This window comes from Mchenga conophoros, linkage group LG14 (assembly GCF_057382185.1).
Source record: "Mchenga conophoros isolate Kocher_MC1m ecotype Shallow Benthic linkage group LG14, M_conophoros_male_GT1.1, whole genome shotgun sequence".
Classification (NCBI taxonomy): domain Eukaryota; kingdom Metazoa; phylum Chordata; class Actinopteri; order Cichliformes; family Cichlidae; genus Mchenga; species Mchenga conophoros.
In genome coordinates, this window is record NC_140539.1 from 17,247,453 (window position 1) to 17,262,537 (window position 15,085).

General features: G+C 40.7%; 1 protein-coding gene across 3 annotated transcripts in view; it reads right to left on the minus strand.

Annotated features, from left to right (window-relative positions):
• Window positions 1-1,071: 1,071 nt before the first annotated feature.
• Window positions 1,072-15,085, minus strand: part of ets1 (ETS proto-oncogene 1, transcription factor) — a 39,561-nt gene continuing 25,547 nt past the window's right edge. For 2 of the 3 annotated variants that reach the window (XM_085245573.1, XM_085245575.1), the window contains 7 exons: window positions 11,948-12,067; window positions 11,170-11,370; window positions 10,807-10,884; window positions 10,081-10,329; window positions 8,154-8,414; window positions 4,417-4,535; window positions 1,072-4,236 (listed from right to left, as the gene is read on the minus strand). In XM_085245573.1, the coding sequence (XP_085101699.1) occupies window positions 4,021-4,236; window positions 4,417-4,535; window positions 8,154-8,414; window positions 10,081-10,329; window positions 10,807-10,884; window positions 11,170-11,370; window positions 11,948-12,067 (1,244 nt within the window). In that variant the 3' untranslated portion in view covers window positions 1,072-4,020. The remainder of the gene's footprint in view (window positions 4,237-4,416; window positions 4,536-8,153; window positions 8,415-10,080; window positions 10,330-10,806; window positions 10,885-11,169; window positions 11,371-11,947; window positions 12,068-15,085) is intronic. The other variant, XM_085245574.1, reaches the window with a different exon arrangement.

Genomic DNA, 15,085 nt, shown 5'->3' on the forward strand with positions numbered 1-15,085 from the left:
ATCCAGATTATTATGCTGTTAATGCCAAGTTGTGATGCTACCATACAAATGTCGCAGCAGGAATAAATTCATCAGAACAGCCGACGCTTTTCCAGTCTTCTACTGTGTGCTATTTTATTGAGCTTATGTGAGTTGTAACCTTAGTTTCTTGTTCTTATTTGACACAAGTGGCACCCAGTGTGGTCTTCTGCTGCTCTAGCTCATATGCTTCAAGTTACAGTATATTATGCATTGAAAGATATTCTTCTGCATGCCTTGGTTATAAACAGTGGTTATTTGATGCTTTCTGAACAATTTGAAGGATTCATTTTCACCGTTCTGTAGAAAAGCCCTGAGATGGTGGTGCAGGGAAAACCCCAGCAGATCAGCATTTTCTGAAAACTTAGACCAGTCCGCCTGTTACATGTTTCATTCAAAGTCACTTAAATCACCTTTCTTCTCCATTCTGATGCTCAGTTGGAACTTCAGCAGGTCAACTTGACCATTTCTACACGCCTAAATACACTGAGTTGCTGCAATGTGATTGGTTAATTAGATGTTCACTTTAACAAGCAGTTCAATAATTGTACCTGATAAAGTGTGTGGGGTATGTACTTTGACATGATTAATAGTTTCTCTTAATTTCACTTCATATTTTACAAAGTGATCTGCAGATGACTGAAAACTCTAAACTAGGGCTGTTATTTTACTGCCCAGTTATTGTGCAGTATTATCACAGTGACAATAGCACAATATCTGGAAATGCAAACAGCAATATTAATAACACTATGATTCAATTTCATCATTTAGTTGTTGTTTGCTGTTCAAGAACAGTATTGAAGCCAAAGTATGAATATAGGGAGCTGTAAAGAGACTCTGCAAATCAAAGCACGTTACTTATATACATACAATATTTCCATATATTTTATTTTCAATAATGGCATGTAATCCCTACATTTCCCATCCATACTCTCATTGAACTGTGACAAAAATCTATATTTAAACTATATAGAAAAGTGAAGAAAATCACTAAGTAGGCAGATGGTTAACCTTTCATGTGAACTTTCACAATAAAAACACCACACACAGTGATAAAATCTTTCTTCACATATATTTTATAACATTTTGAAGTACATTAAGTACATTTTGGAAATAGAAGCTACAGTTTATAAAACCTTTCCAGCAGAAATCATTGATGGGCCAGCATCAGCCTTTTTACCTCTAGCAGACAGGTCTATTTTCTATATAAAAAATGAATTCAAAAACAAAAACAAAAAAAAAAGAAATTAGCTACATTATTTTGTCCTGCGCTACCTTTAAATTCCCATGAAAGCACCAGCTGTCTGCATCTCGTCTTTTATAAAATATAAATTATTGAAAAATATTCAAATGCTTGTGAACTAAATACAATAAAAATGATCTCATAACAAAAATACAAAGACACTATAAAATATACAAAAAAACATCCAAAATAACAAGTTTTCCTTCTGAATCCATTCCGAGATATGCATATGCCACAAAATATTGTTAGGTGTACACTTGCCTGACTAGGTTTCATTAATACATAAGACCTGCAGTAGACTGTAGACTCTGACATTTAACAACAGTATAATTTCCTGACAAAGTAAATGTCAAAATATTAACATTTTAGGTAACAGAAATGTTTTCTCCGAGCACATTGATCTTATGAAGCCAACCATACTAACATTATGACGTTTGTGTTGGGAGGAAAAAAGAAAACATTTTTTTAATACAAACAGATAAAAAATAAGTCTTTTAAGCTCACTTTAATACAGAACACTGACATCAGAAAAATACCTGAACAATACCAAAGAAAAAAGAAAAAAAAAGAGAGAAAGAAGATTTTCAAACACTGGTGTGAACATATGCAATAAAGGAATGAACATACAGTGCAGCTTATTCCTGAACCAACTGTTTAACTTCCAATTCTTTATCTTGGATAAGGAAACACTAAGCCAGTGCTGAATAACAATGGACAAGCTTGTTACCAGTTACACAGTATGAACGTATACATCATCTCTTACCTAAACTCAGCCGGTATCCAAAATCAAAAATGAAAAGAAAAAAAAAAAAACATCAGCAAAGACGTTACTCTTTGTCCTTAAGCTGTGTGCTTTCTGACGTATTAACAAAAGATAAAAGACGACATTTCACGAATACGTGAGAGGTTTCTGGTCCCCATCTCCTAACGTTGTGGGTGCACCGTGGCCAAAGACCTCACATGGGCTTTGGTTATTATTCCTGCTTTGTCTTTTGCTTATTTGTGTAATCTGGGTCTCAGTAAAGCATTATGAAACAGAATCTGTACAAATAGACATCTCAGAAGCTATTTTCATCCATATGGGTAACTTTCAGCTACTGTAAACAATAACATTGTATTCTAATATAATACTCAACTTTGGCATTTCCCATAAGGCTAGTGTACAGCCACTGTTCCCACTGTTTGGGAGGAAACTGTTGCCAATTTGCTTGTAACCAGTCATTCATTTCTGAACTGAATGTAGATAAGTTGCAAAAGAATGTAAAATTGAAATGGAAGCCTCTGCCATCCGTCCTATATTTCTCAAGCAAGTTAACTTGCATCACTTGTATCAACCTGTCGTCATCAGACATCACGAGAGATCACCTACATTATCCACATCACCCATCACCTTCATCTATCCTCTAAAGTTTCAGATTCTCTATAGTCAACATTTATAGTCAGTTTTCCTATTACCTGACCTGCTTTCCTACACTGTACCTTCACACTATACTACCCTTCCTTATGGCCAAAACGTACAACACATTTGAAAGAGAATTATGCAAGATAACATCAGCAAACCAACTTGCAATTTTACTCTCTAGGCAATTAATATGAAAACGTGTCTAAAAGTAAGCTTACATGGGCAGTGAAATGAAATTATGCATTTAATCTGCACATGAAACAGCTCCTCTTACTCCTGAATTTCCCCATATAAGATTGTCTACAGTTTGCTAATACTGGTGGTATATGCAAAAAAAAAAAAAAAATGCACGACTTTCAGTCACAATATGCGTCTCTAACGAGGTGGCAAACATGTACATAAAGGTGAACGTGTCAGTTTCAAAAGCAACGGCTACTTTCAGTTGTCTTTCAGACACTCTTGCTATGAGTAACCTCACCAGGTCTTCACACTCTACAAAGCAAGGGGCCAGTGTCTATAGTGTTGTCTGATAACGCATCAGCACATTTCAGTTGAAAGTTCCTTGAGAACAGACGAGTAAAACTTGGCATCTAATGTTTGGTTCCACTGTAATACCGTCACTGAGAACAATGTGAAAAAATACCCTTTACAACACTTATCCAGAAGATGTACAGCGACTGTTTTGAGAAATCGGCATTAGTATGGTGGCACAAGCATAAACAGCAATTTAAACCAGACACTTTTTTTTCCCTTTTGTTTTTTTTTTGGTCCTAGCTGAAAAAAGTCTGTCACTGCCAAAGGGAAAAACAGTAAGCATGTATGCAAGTATGAGATTATACCTTCCTCAGTTCAGTTCAGGTTTTTTTGGCAACCGTTTTCTTAGCAGGAACTTTCCGATTCGTTTAGCCCAACATTTTTATTGTCTCTCTCTCTCTCTCTCTCAGTTCTCCCCCACTTTGCTACTTAGTCAGAACAGAACCTGAAATCTACCCGGTAACGCTTTGTCTGCTTTGAGCTGCTAAATGACACCAGTATAAGTCACTCATACACACATACACACATGCGTGCACACACACGCACCTCAAATGCAACAGGGTAAGAATACAGGTTTTAGGCTTCTGCCTTCGGTTTTAAAATTATGGTCTGAGAGACAGGAGCTCAAAGTTGACAAAGACCACAGTTATTCGTTTAAAAAAAACAGCAAAAAAAACCCAAAAACCAAAACAAAACATTTTTGGTCCCCAAAATAATTGGTTTACCAATTCTATTAAACAGTTAAGACCACTTTATGAGCCTCAGTCCAAGTGACTCCTTAACTTTTTGTCTTCACTTCCTTTTTTATTCTTTCATATCTGATTCACTCGTCCGTATCAGGCTTTACATCCAACATTGCATGCAGCTCCTCGGGAGTGTACCCCAGCAGGCTTTTCAAGTCACAGACAAAGCGGTAGACATAGCGTTTCCCAGATGTCTTGTGGATGATATTCTTGTCATAGTAGTAACGCAGGCCACGGCTCAGCTTCTCATAATTCATCTTAGGCTTGTTTTTTCTTTTGCCCCACCTTCGAGCAACCTGAAAAAGCACAGTGAACAAGCCTGTCAAGATGTGCCAGAAACATTAGAATACATACTTTTGTTGAAACTTGCAATTAATTGAGCTACATGGAACAAGCAGCCATCTTGTTCATCTGGCTAACTACTTAAGACCTCCCAGCACGTGTGCTAGATGACCAGTGGGGTCGCAACCTCTCACCTCATCTGGGTCAGAAAGCTTGAACTCCCAGCCGTCGCCTGTCCAGCTGATGAAGGACTGGCAAGACTTGTCGGTCAGTAGCTCCAGAAGAAACTGCCACAGCTGGATGGGGCCACTGCCTGCAGAGCAGATGGGGGTGGAGGGGGAGAAGGTGTTCGTTTAAGAAGAAGAGCTATACACACTGAGAGGACACATTGTTGTTTGTGCAGATGCCAGTTGCTGTGGGGATTGATTGAGGTGAGGCTAAGTTCAGAGCAAAAGAGCTCCTGTTGTTGGAAAATGCTCCCAAGTCCCATAGTCTGCTCAACATTTTATCGAACTAAACTAGTATATTTCACATAACAATACGCCGAATCTAGGAGATATATTCCCATCAGTCCATGTGCTATGCAGAATGTGTTGAGGAACAGCACTGTCTGTACAATGTCCTGTCTGTGATAAAAGTCACGGCCAGAAGAAGCACGACACTAAGTACTTATGCTATATATGAAAAGTGTTACATATTCATGCTAATTATTCACTTAATTTGAAAAGAGGAACAAAGTAAAGCTTCTAATCTGGGTCAGACTGAAGTACAGCAGTGGAACTAAATGTCGTCCCAAGCACAGAAGTCCCATTCATCATGTATTCCCTTGTCTGCCAGTTGCCCTGTGCAGTATGTGAATTTAGAGTGAGAGGCTGTGTCTGCAAGAGTTCCACACTGATGAAATCACTATTTTAAAAATAAGAAGGGCTGCATTTAGGCTTCAGCAGCACATCTACTGTACTTGAATAGAGTCTGTTTTAAGAAAGAGAGCAGTTGCCAAGTTCAATGCAAAGTTAAGAGGGTGCATTTTTCCAAGAGTAACATTAAATGAATAAACTAGTAAAACATCATTTCAATGTCAGAGCAAAAAGTGTATTAGAGTTCATGGAAAAAAAAAAGGAGGGAAAGCAGAACAAAGGCGATAAAAAAAAAGCCTGGTTTTGTCTCTGAACTAGATTCACTGCAGTGCACTTTGATCGTGTGGTTTTTTTTTTGTTTGTTTTTTTTTTTTCAGCATACACATGAACCCACCCACTTTTGAGGCTTGCGTGTTGAAATCACACCTGCCAGTGCAGCACACCGCCTAAGCAAAACTGGAGCTAAGCAAAAGTCACCTCTCTCGAGTGCCTCAGAAAACCAAACGTAGCCTTTTTGTAACAAAAACAAAAGCGTTCAGGGAAACAGACGTGTGGGTTGAACAACTCGAAATTTAGAGCCCTCTAAGGCCTCGCAGGGACTGAAGAAGAAGGTGCATGACAGCAGCCATTCCGAGTTTGGAAAATAAGTGGCTCCGCAACATCGGGTGTCACTCATACAGAAAGCTTTGACTCGTGTTCCTGCTGCAGTAACTGTGAGCCCACATAAGGGTAATACCAGAATCTCGTGCTTTCACGCCACAATGTAGGCAACCCTTTTTAAAATATGTTAAAATCTTTTCACAATGGGGCTCACTGAACAAGCATAAGGTTGGGGCTCGTCTTCATAACGATAAGTATTGAATCCATGGCAATATGAGTCTAAAACCTATATGGCTATTTAAAGGACGATAATTCAAAGGTGTGGATAAAAAATTTTAAAGGCGAGACCAGCTAATATTGACTGGCGAATTACTATTTTTTACAACGTTGCAATGCAAAAGCCCTCTGTGTGTACGAGCAAATACATGCAATAGTGAGACAGAGAGCGAAATATCATGAGCCAAAATGAGAGTTCGCTATGTTGTAAGGTGGCCTGATGTTATTGCAGACAGAGGTGTAAATGATGAATTGTCGCAGGAAACCACGCAGATGGCAACTGGAGCCTTATCTCCCTGCAGCCTTATCAGGTCCCCTGTCCTCGTTACAAGTGTCACCTGTCACCCCGTGACTTAAACAGGAAGTCGAGCAAGAGCAAGCTGTCGAGCTGTCATAAACACTGTTTTGGAATTGTACAAGAGGTTGTTTCTTTATTTTGAGGGATTTCTTTTTTCCAGATAGAGGTCTCTTTCTCTCTCTTGCTCCCCCGATCCTTTTTTTTCTTCTTCTGTTTTTATTCACCCACCCACACATGCACATGGGCAAACACAAAAATGCTTCCATCTTTGAAAGACCACAACTCTCTTTGCACTACTCTTTAAAATAGCAGGGTCCAGAGCGGCAGTTAGAAGTTTTTGGTTGTTGTTTTTTGTCTTAAAAACTGGAGTGTTGTGGCATTATTACCTTCATGGTTATAGTTTCATAGTCAAAACAAGTCTCTTCTCACATTAGGCCGAAAGCAGCTGCCATGCTTTCCTTACAAGTACACAATTTGGAGTTGAAACATGCAGTACATAAAAAGACAGATTATGAAACTATGCAACTATGACTCGTTTATAATATGTTTACGCCGTGACTGCTTGCAGCCAGTTTGCATTGCCTCTGCTGGTTTAGCGTGCAGGGAGAAAACAGATTTAGATCATTCTAGAGATGCTCTGTGCCTTGGTCTAATCCATTTGGTTATAAATTCATAACTATGTCGTTCCAACATTTCATAAATGACTTATTGTTCTAAAGGTGGCTCTTGAACTAATGACCATACAGCTGACCAATTAACTTGTGCATACCAACTTTGGGGCACTCTGCAGAGATCTGATGTATGCATTGTTTGTGACGTTGGAAAATATGCTTGGATTTCCCCCTTTTTCCAATACTGGCAGTCTTACTGCCATGTGACTGTAATTTAAACAAGACCGAAAAAGTCCCAAACACTCTGTGAAGAGTCGATTCAGCGTCAGCGTTCAACTGTGTCAGTGTTCAGCTGTGTTTACAGTTCAGCTTTAAACTAGAATAACTTGAATTAAACCCCTTTGCAGGGATTTGACTTTTCTCTTCGTATGTTTGGCAATTGACATTAAAAGACAGCTAACTTGAGGCCAAAAAAACAGAGCTATTTATGTCATCTTTCTTGATTCAAATTAACTTAAAAGTTGAATTTATGGCTCAGTGCTGATAAACGGTTAAGAAGTAGCAACAGCAGCAGTTGGGTTTCTTTTTTTTGCACCCTTTTGAAACTAAAAGTCATGCCAGATGCTAAAATAGTGCATTTGCTGCACAAGAGCCTTTAAAATATCTCTCCATCTTACTGAACTTGAAGAACATACATAAAGGAGCTTTTTCAGCATGCATGAGTGAGAAGATGCCTCATGAGATGAAGAGATAATTTTACTCTGCTCTGGTGTTATGTGCAGGGGCAGGCATAATTTCTAAGTTTCACGAGCGTTGCTAGGACGACCTGGAAAAAATAGGTTGAGATGCGGGCTGCCGATAAGAAGAAGGTAGATGAGAAGACAGAAAAGAAGAAGAGAAAAAAAAGCGAGAGAAAAAGAAGTGAAGTAAAAGGAGGCATGAGTAAAATCTGTTTTATTTCCTGTGATGTGCATAACTTGGGTTGCCTGGGTAAAAGGTGTGCTTTTTTTCTCTTCTTTGGTCTAAAAGTGTTGCATTCAGGCACCACAAGATTTGGCACTTTTGCAGAGCATCAACAAGTTTGTTACACCACATTATACACTGCATTTTGTGCCCTACAGAAGTGTTTATATTAAAATTATATTCACAGAAATCAACAATCGGACTGGTTTTCCATAAACGTCTACCGTTTGCATGCACGCGATCAGAAAAAATACATATAGACCAATATTACTCTTTTACTGTAATGACTGCATATAAATATAAAGTGTGATTTCTAGACATCTTACCTGTGTATCCTGCCAGTGCTGCTGCTGGGATGACGGGTTTGTCCTTGCTGAGGTCTGAGCGCTCCCTCACATAGTCTTTAAAGGTGCCCTTGGGCTTGTGGCCATGCAAGGCAGCGGGGTAGTCTTCTGAGTCAAAGCTGTCATAAGACGGTACCCGCTGCAGGCTGCTAAATGAAGACTGGCTGCTCCAGGACTGGGTCAGTCGGTCGCAGCTCTCATAGCTGTCAATGCTCTCAAACGAGTCCTGGCCACCAAGCTTACCTGGAAGGGAAAGGGCGAAAAAAAAAATTAAAAGTTGGCAAGAAAGCCATTGTTATGTAGGTAGAAACTCTAAACTCACATTACTGTGATTTCAAACTCTGACATTGTTTGTGGACAAGTTATATGATATTAAAATTTTAGCATTTAGGCCAGTTTGATGATGGCAAAAATCTTAAGATGATTCCCGTCAATGTTGCATTGATGTTGGCATTGCACATTGGTGATTACTCAGTTTTATAGCATTATTCAATTTGTCACAGTCACACACAGGCTATGTTTTTTTAGTCATCCCAAGATGAACCAAGTCTACCACAGCCTGATGGAAAGTGACTTTGGACTTTCGGTAAGAGCCAAAGTTGAACCGATGGAAAAGAAATAAGTGCACTCGCTATATGACACAGATAGATTCTATGACAAATCACTATTACCTCCAAAACTGTCGGATGGCGAAACTTGAACAATAGCAAATAACTCTGAATTAATTGCGAAAACCTTGCTGAGATTTGACAAAAGGGACATTAGCCACACCTTAGAAGTAAATTGTTTTGCTCCTCACTAAGCTATAGCTTATTGCTCTGTACAGTGCCACGTCCCTCCATTTCACACCTCATTTCACTTTCACAACCAGCATTTGGGTTTGATTTTAAATGGAAGACATTCACAGAAATTGCCCCGCTATTTTTGGCCTTGATGACGATAAGAGGAGTCTTTCAGTGGTAAGCCATTAACAAATGACAGATAATGCCATGCCGCTATTGATGCTGAAATCTTCAACTGGTAAAATTGGAGCCACGTGTGGATATCAATTGTGCTACAAGATACTTTCCCACGTCGGGAGAGCACAGTTCAATGCGCAAACACTTGGTATGTGTGATGCATGGGGATTGGATCTCAAGCTTTGCAGGCAAATGCTTAAAGCACTGGATGGAGGACTCGTATGGTTTACATGGCACTTGCTAATAATTTATACAGCTGGGGATTTGGGAGAAGAAAAACCCTAGCTTTATGGGTAACGGTCTAAATCATACCGCTAATTCCTCTGTAAACTATTGCTGGGAGAGAAAACAAGCTCGAGCATTCAGAAAAGCAAACAGTTTCATGAGAAAACCCCACGCTAACTGAGGATGACACCTCTATCTCCTTACCCAGAACCCTAAGGTTGCGCCGAAGAAAGGAGGCCAAGAAAAACAAGAAAGAGAAAAAAAAGACCTTTTTTTTTTAAGGTTACACCACTTGAACTGTTTTACATAAGGGACATGCGGCAAGAACAGAACACATTGTGGCTTTGGTTCGTGTATCGCTCTGACAAAAACAATAGAGTTTTTTTTTCCCCAACCCAGTCTAGAGTGTACAAGTCGGGTTTGCTTGAACCACAAGCCAACCAGAAGGCCTGCTTTTCTTCTCTTCTAATACTTGCACACTGATGTGGCATGACAAGATTCTGGTAGCTTCAGCACAATCACACGCAGGCAGACACCCATAGAAACCTTCAACTTTTACATGCATTCAGACAAACTCAAGCAAGTGCATGTGGTAAGCAGGTAATTAGAGCAAACCTTCTGAGTAAAATGTAAATGCACCACATTTTCACTGCAAAGCTAGTCCCACATTCTTTAATGTCTCCTCAAATCTCAGCCACATACTTATGCATTGTACGATCGCTCACCTCTGCTGAGGCGTCCCACGCACATGTTGTCAGGTGACACCACCTCTTGCTTGACAGAAAAGTAGTCTCCCGGCATGCCGTTGAGGGCCGTGTCCCGGAGGATGACCGCAGCAGGGTATTCACTCTCATATTTGAGGGTCAGCAGTTCTTCTGAGCTGATGGGATGAAGTGTCTGGTAGGACTCTGTGATGAAGCCGGGCTCTGAGTATTCAGAAGGAGGGACACACTGAGCGTGCTCAACACCATAGCCTGGAGCAAACAAAGGGAAATGAGTGTAGATAGAAAGCAGAGAAGGAAGGCAAGCAAGGAGCAACACAGAGGAGGAAGATCGATCTTAAAAGGAGTGGGGTCATTATCCCTCTTGTGCTGAGCCGCCACCGAAGTTCTCGGCACGTGAATAGTCCAAAAGAAAATATAGCCCTGAGCACACGGGAACAATCTTGTAGATTTTCAGCAAGACATATTGATTGAAGCTAAACTCAGCAAAAAATTCACAGTGATGCCACTGTACGTGTGGTCACTATTCATCTACAGCTGCAAAGATGTACTGAGGATCTATAGCTAGGAAATAAATCCAAGAAAAAAAATGTGTGTGGGGGGATTATTTGCTAACGCTAACCAACTTGCCACACTGAACCACCTTATCTACTTCCTCTATTTGGATTCCCTTTCATATTTTAATATTTGTTTTCTTATGCTATCAGATTGACTGTGATGAATACTTACTGACAAAGTAGTCTGAGGTAAAGCGGGATTCCTGGAAGTTAGAGTTGAGTCCATTCATGGGGTAATGCTTTGTATCCTCTTCATGAAAAATAGATGGAGAATGAGAATCAGTGACCTCATCATTGATTTTATGTATCGCGTAACTGCATCCTGCTCTATCAAAAATTAATGACCTGAGCTAAATCGTGTCTTCCTGTTTGGCTCCTGTTACAAGAGCAAATACCAACAGTCCTAAACTGGAGTAAGCAGTGATGTCAGCCTGTGTAGTGAGAGCTTTCTTATTTGACTCGCATCACAAAACTGAGACTTTTAAATCTCTTAAACTCATCTGATAATCAGAGGATAACCATCTTACGCTGTTACCTTTTTGAAGCATTTCCAAATGCTCCCAAAGGATGTCGCCCACAAAGTCAGGCGCCAAGTCCAAGAATCGCTCCTTCCCCATCGCACACAGGCTGGCTCCGTTGATGCCAAACTTGTCAAAATCGACGTTCTTCAGACTGAATTCGTTCACGGTCCACGTTAGCCACTCGGCCACGTGCTTTTCTGTCCACAGTCTAGGATCTGCACAGGATTGCAAAGAGTGGCAGTTACTGTTAAACGTCGACAACACCATCCAGACACATTTACTCAAATATTCAGGTCAGCTTGTGAATGATACAACAGGACAGATTCTCATTTTTTGCAGTCTGAGCTGGAGCCAACTTTCACTTAATAACCTACAGCAAAGTGGGAAGCTGAAGTGACTGTAAACCACAGTTGTAATGAAAAGCTAAAAAAAATCATAATTTGCAGATCACATGGGTTGCTGTAATTGCTTCAGTTTTCAATGCCATCTCTTTGCTGTCTGTCTCTGTGTCTCAATTCTTGGGATGTTGCAATCAGTCAGTCTGCCTGGACTGAATATATATAATGCAACGCCATTTCTGGAACAACTGGGCGTTTCCTTTTCAGTCAGTCTTTCTAAGAGGTGCTTTCTCAGAATCCTCTGAAGAAAGCCGAAATGTGAAAGAACTGCAGATGTGTGCGCCTGATATGTGACACACTGAGGTATTCTTAGAGGGCTGGTGCTGCAATTTGAGTTTTCAAATGAAAACATTAACAGGAACTAATGACAGCAAAAAGCAGCTGGCAGTCTTACCTTTGGGAATACCCAGTCGCTGCTGTTCCTTTGTGAAGCCACTAAAGGTAGCCTTCAAAGCCTGGGACATCATCTCTTTACTTCCTGGAGTTAGCAGGGGGACATCTCCACACTCGGGATCTGCAAATCACAAAGAAGAATATTTATTTTGAGTAACACCAGCATCTGTTAGACTTGAAATCCAAATGACTAATATTACATGCTCCTTTCACTCCTATTGACAACTGAGGCTGCGGCAGTGCATCCTGTATTATATTTCATGCCGATCAAGCTCGCTGAATGGAAAATTTAATTGAGACAAAGAGGCGGCGGGAAGAGTCCTGTGAATGTGCGCTTCGGTTAGACATTGACACAGTTACGTGCGCGTGCATCCACGTCCACACAAACACAGCAAACATTTATATCTACCGTGATCAACAACATGGTTCAACAATTACATTCCGTCTAGACAGACACTGTCTCCATATCGGCTCCAATCTATTGAAACAAGGACTGTCACAGCTTTGGCTCGAACCTGTTTAAAAAGTAAGGGAGAGCCATGTCACTGTGTGTATACTGTGTTGGTAAACCCCACATTTATTATCTTCTACCTGTACATCCTGGGTGGGAGAGTGGTCAGTGGCCAGTGCTGCCCATCAGCGACACTATCACCTCTGCTAGCCCTCCTACCACGTCGCCCCGACACAGTGGGCCTACTGTCACAGGACCCAGCGCGGGGTCAAGCATTCTCACAGGTCAAGGGTCGAGGGATGAGGTGATGATGTCACCGCGGCTGCTGGCGAGTGACTTGGAAAGTCGGGGGTGGCCCGTCTCGAGGGGATTCAGTTACACACTAGGGTTACTGTTCTCGGCTCACAGCCAGTGGGCAACCAGTGGGACACAGAGCTCCCTTTGATGGCTTTAAACAGTGCCTGATGACTCGCACTCATCTAATTAGATTTACTGGGCTGCAGAAGTATGGCGATAAGGGGGCAAAACAGAGGATATGATGAGGAGGAGAGAAGGGGAAAGACCCTCTGGCCTCTAATATAAAAACAGACTAGTTAAAAAAACAAAAACAAAAAAAACCCCAGCAACCTAGGCTCAACTTGTAAACAGCCACAAAAAAAGAACCTAGAGTTTCAGTTAGGGCATATTTTATCGTTTAAATCTCCAAACCGTCCACACACATTTGCACAGCACACAATTACATCTGTTATTATCTGTTACTGTGCAGTAAAGCTTAATGTCACTTTCTTGTGTACTCAACTTTTGGGTGGGGGGGGGGTTCAACGTGCATACGGCAAAACTTAAAAACACAGCAGGTCAGCTTAGGTCTCAAGTAGGTTAACATGCAAACACATAAAAAAATCAAAGAGTCAGCCAGGTCTTGATTTTGGTGGTGAGTCTATTTCTTTAGATCATTTTTTTCTTTGTCCATTACATGCAATTTCAAATCATTAATCCTAGATCACAGAAAGGCTTGTCTTCAGGGCAAACAAGCTGTGAGGAGTGGGTGTGTCACACTTGCAGCACCGCCATGTGTCAAACCCAGATGTTCTGGCATCTCCACTGGCTGGTGTTTTATCTGCCAGCAGTATACTAGAGCAACATACAGTTCATGCTTGTTTTCACCACTGACGTCGCGACCTTGTCTGGAATGCACAGCAGCTTACCCCCCCGTCCCTACTTCGCCCATGTAACCAATGTCTGTCTGGCTGTTTGTAAAATTAGGTTTCCCAGTTTCTGTTTTTTCGGTCTTTAGGTCGTTTTTTTCCCCCCTTTTCTTCCCCCTCTCAAGCTTTTTTGCAGCAGACTGGAGAAAAAAGACAGAGGAGCTCTTTGCTTCTTCCTGTGATTCAATTTGGGCTGTAATAATATAGTCTGAACAAACAGAATGTAACCATTTCAGTCAGAAGTGAAGGTAAAAGGTTGAAGAGTTGAGAACAGCCATTGTTTTACAGTCTCACACAAAAACCCAGTTTAACTACTGTCAGACATGGCTCACACATCAAAATAAAGCTGGTTTCTCTATTTGACAAAAAAAAAAAAAAGACTGCAAGGTTGTCTAAGTTTCTACTGAGCTCGTTTTGCTTTTAAGTAGTGTTGGTAATGCAGAGAGGTACATGTTGCAAATGGCTGCAAACTGAGATGTGACCGGGGCTCAGACAGTCTGTGCTTTGATGTGAAAGCAAAGGCAAAATGTGGCAGTTTATTTAAGCTGGCTCAAGTGGAGTTTGTCTGCACTTTCAAACCGCTTACACCCCTCCCTCCACACCGCTTTTATCAACCCATCCGCACCGCGTACTTGCCCACACAGACTTGAACCCACTTTAGCACTAAATCTTCCATCAAAGACACTTAACACTACAGTGCATGAGAACTAACATTAGACACTAGAGAGAGTAAAAAGAAAAATGTGAACCCCGTCTACAAAGCATATCATTATTGGGTTGTTTTAATACTTCTTGAAATCCTGCTCAGGCTCTAATTCAAACCACAAACACAATTTAAAAAAAAGAAGAAGGTTGACTGTCAGGTGACAGTCAAATAGTGTGTTTTGTGTACATACACTACTTTGTTGTAAATTTTTCTTTTTGATCTGAGCTGATCTCCTAAAAACATGATGCAGAATGTTCAGCAAGGCTGAAAGGAGAACGCTAAACGTAACAGTGAAGTGATAATAGAGCAGTCTCCATGGTGAATGATCCATATGAAAGTTATCTGCGGCAGTGCTAATGTACAATGTGCATCCATTAGCGAGAGAGGCGAGCTTGGATCTAGACAGTCTCGAGTAAATGATGAAGTCCTGATACGATTTCAATGCCTGCGAGCCCCATTAGATAGAGAACGGTCAGTATGTACTGAGAGCTAGAGCATCCACTAGTCATCACTTTCCACATTAGACTGTGTGGGTCTGTCCGCAAAATGAGTCCCATCCACTTAGCTCATGAAATGTGGGAATGGATGTAAATCACAGGCAACATTATGGCATTTCACTGACAAGTATCTGACTTAAAAGAAGAGAAAAAAAGAAAAAGAGCTTCTGCAGCAAAATGTACAAAATGAAACCAATTTTACTAATGAGGTAAAAACCATATTAAGTTCATCTATGCTAAGAATCACTGACGAATTGAGACTGATGTTTAGTCTAGATTA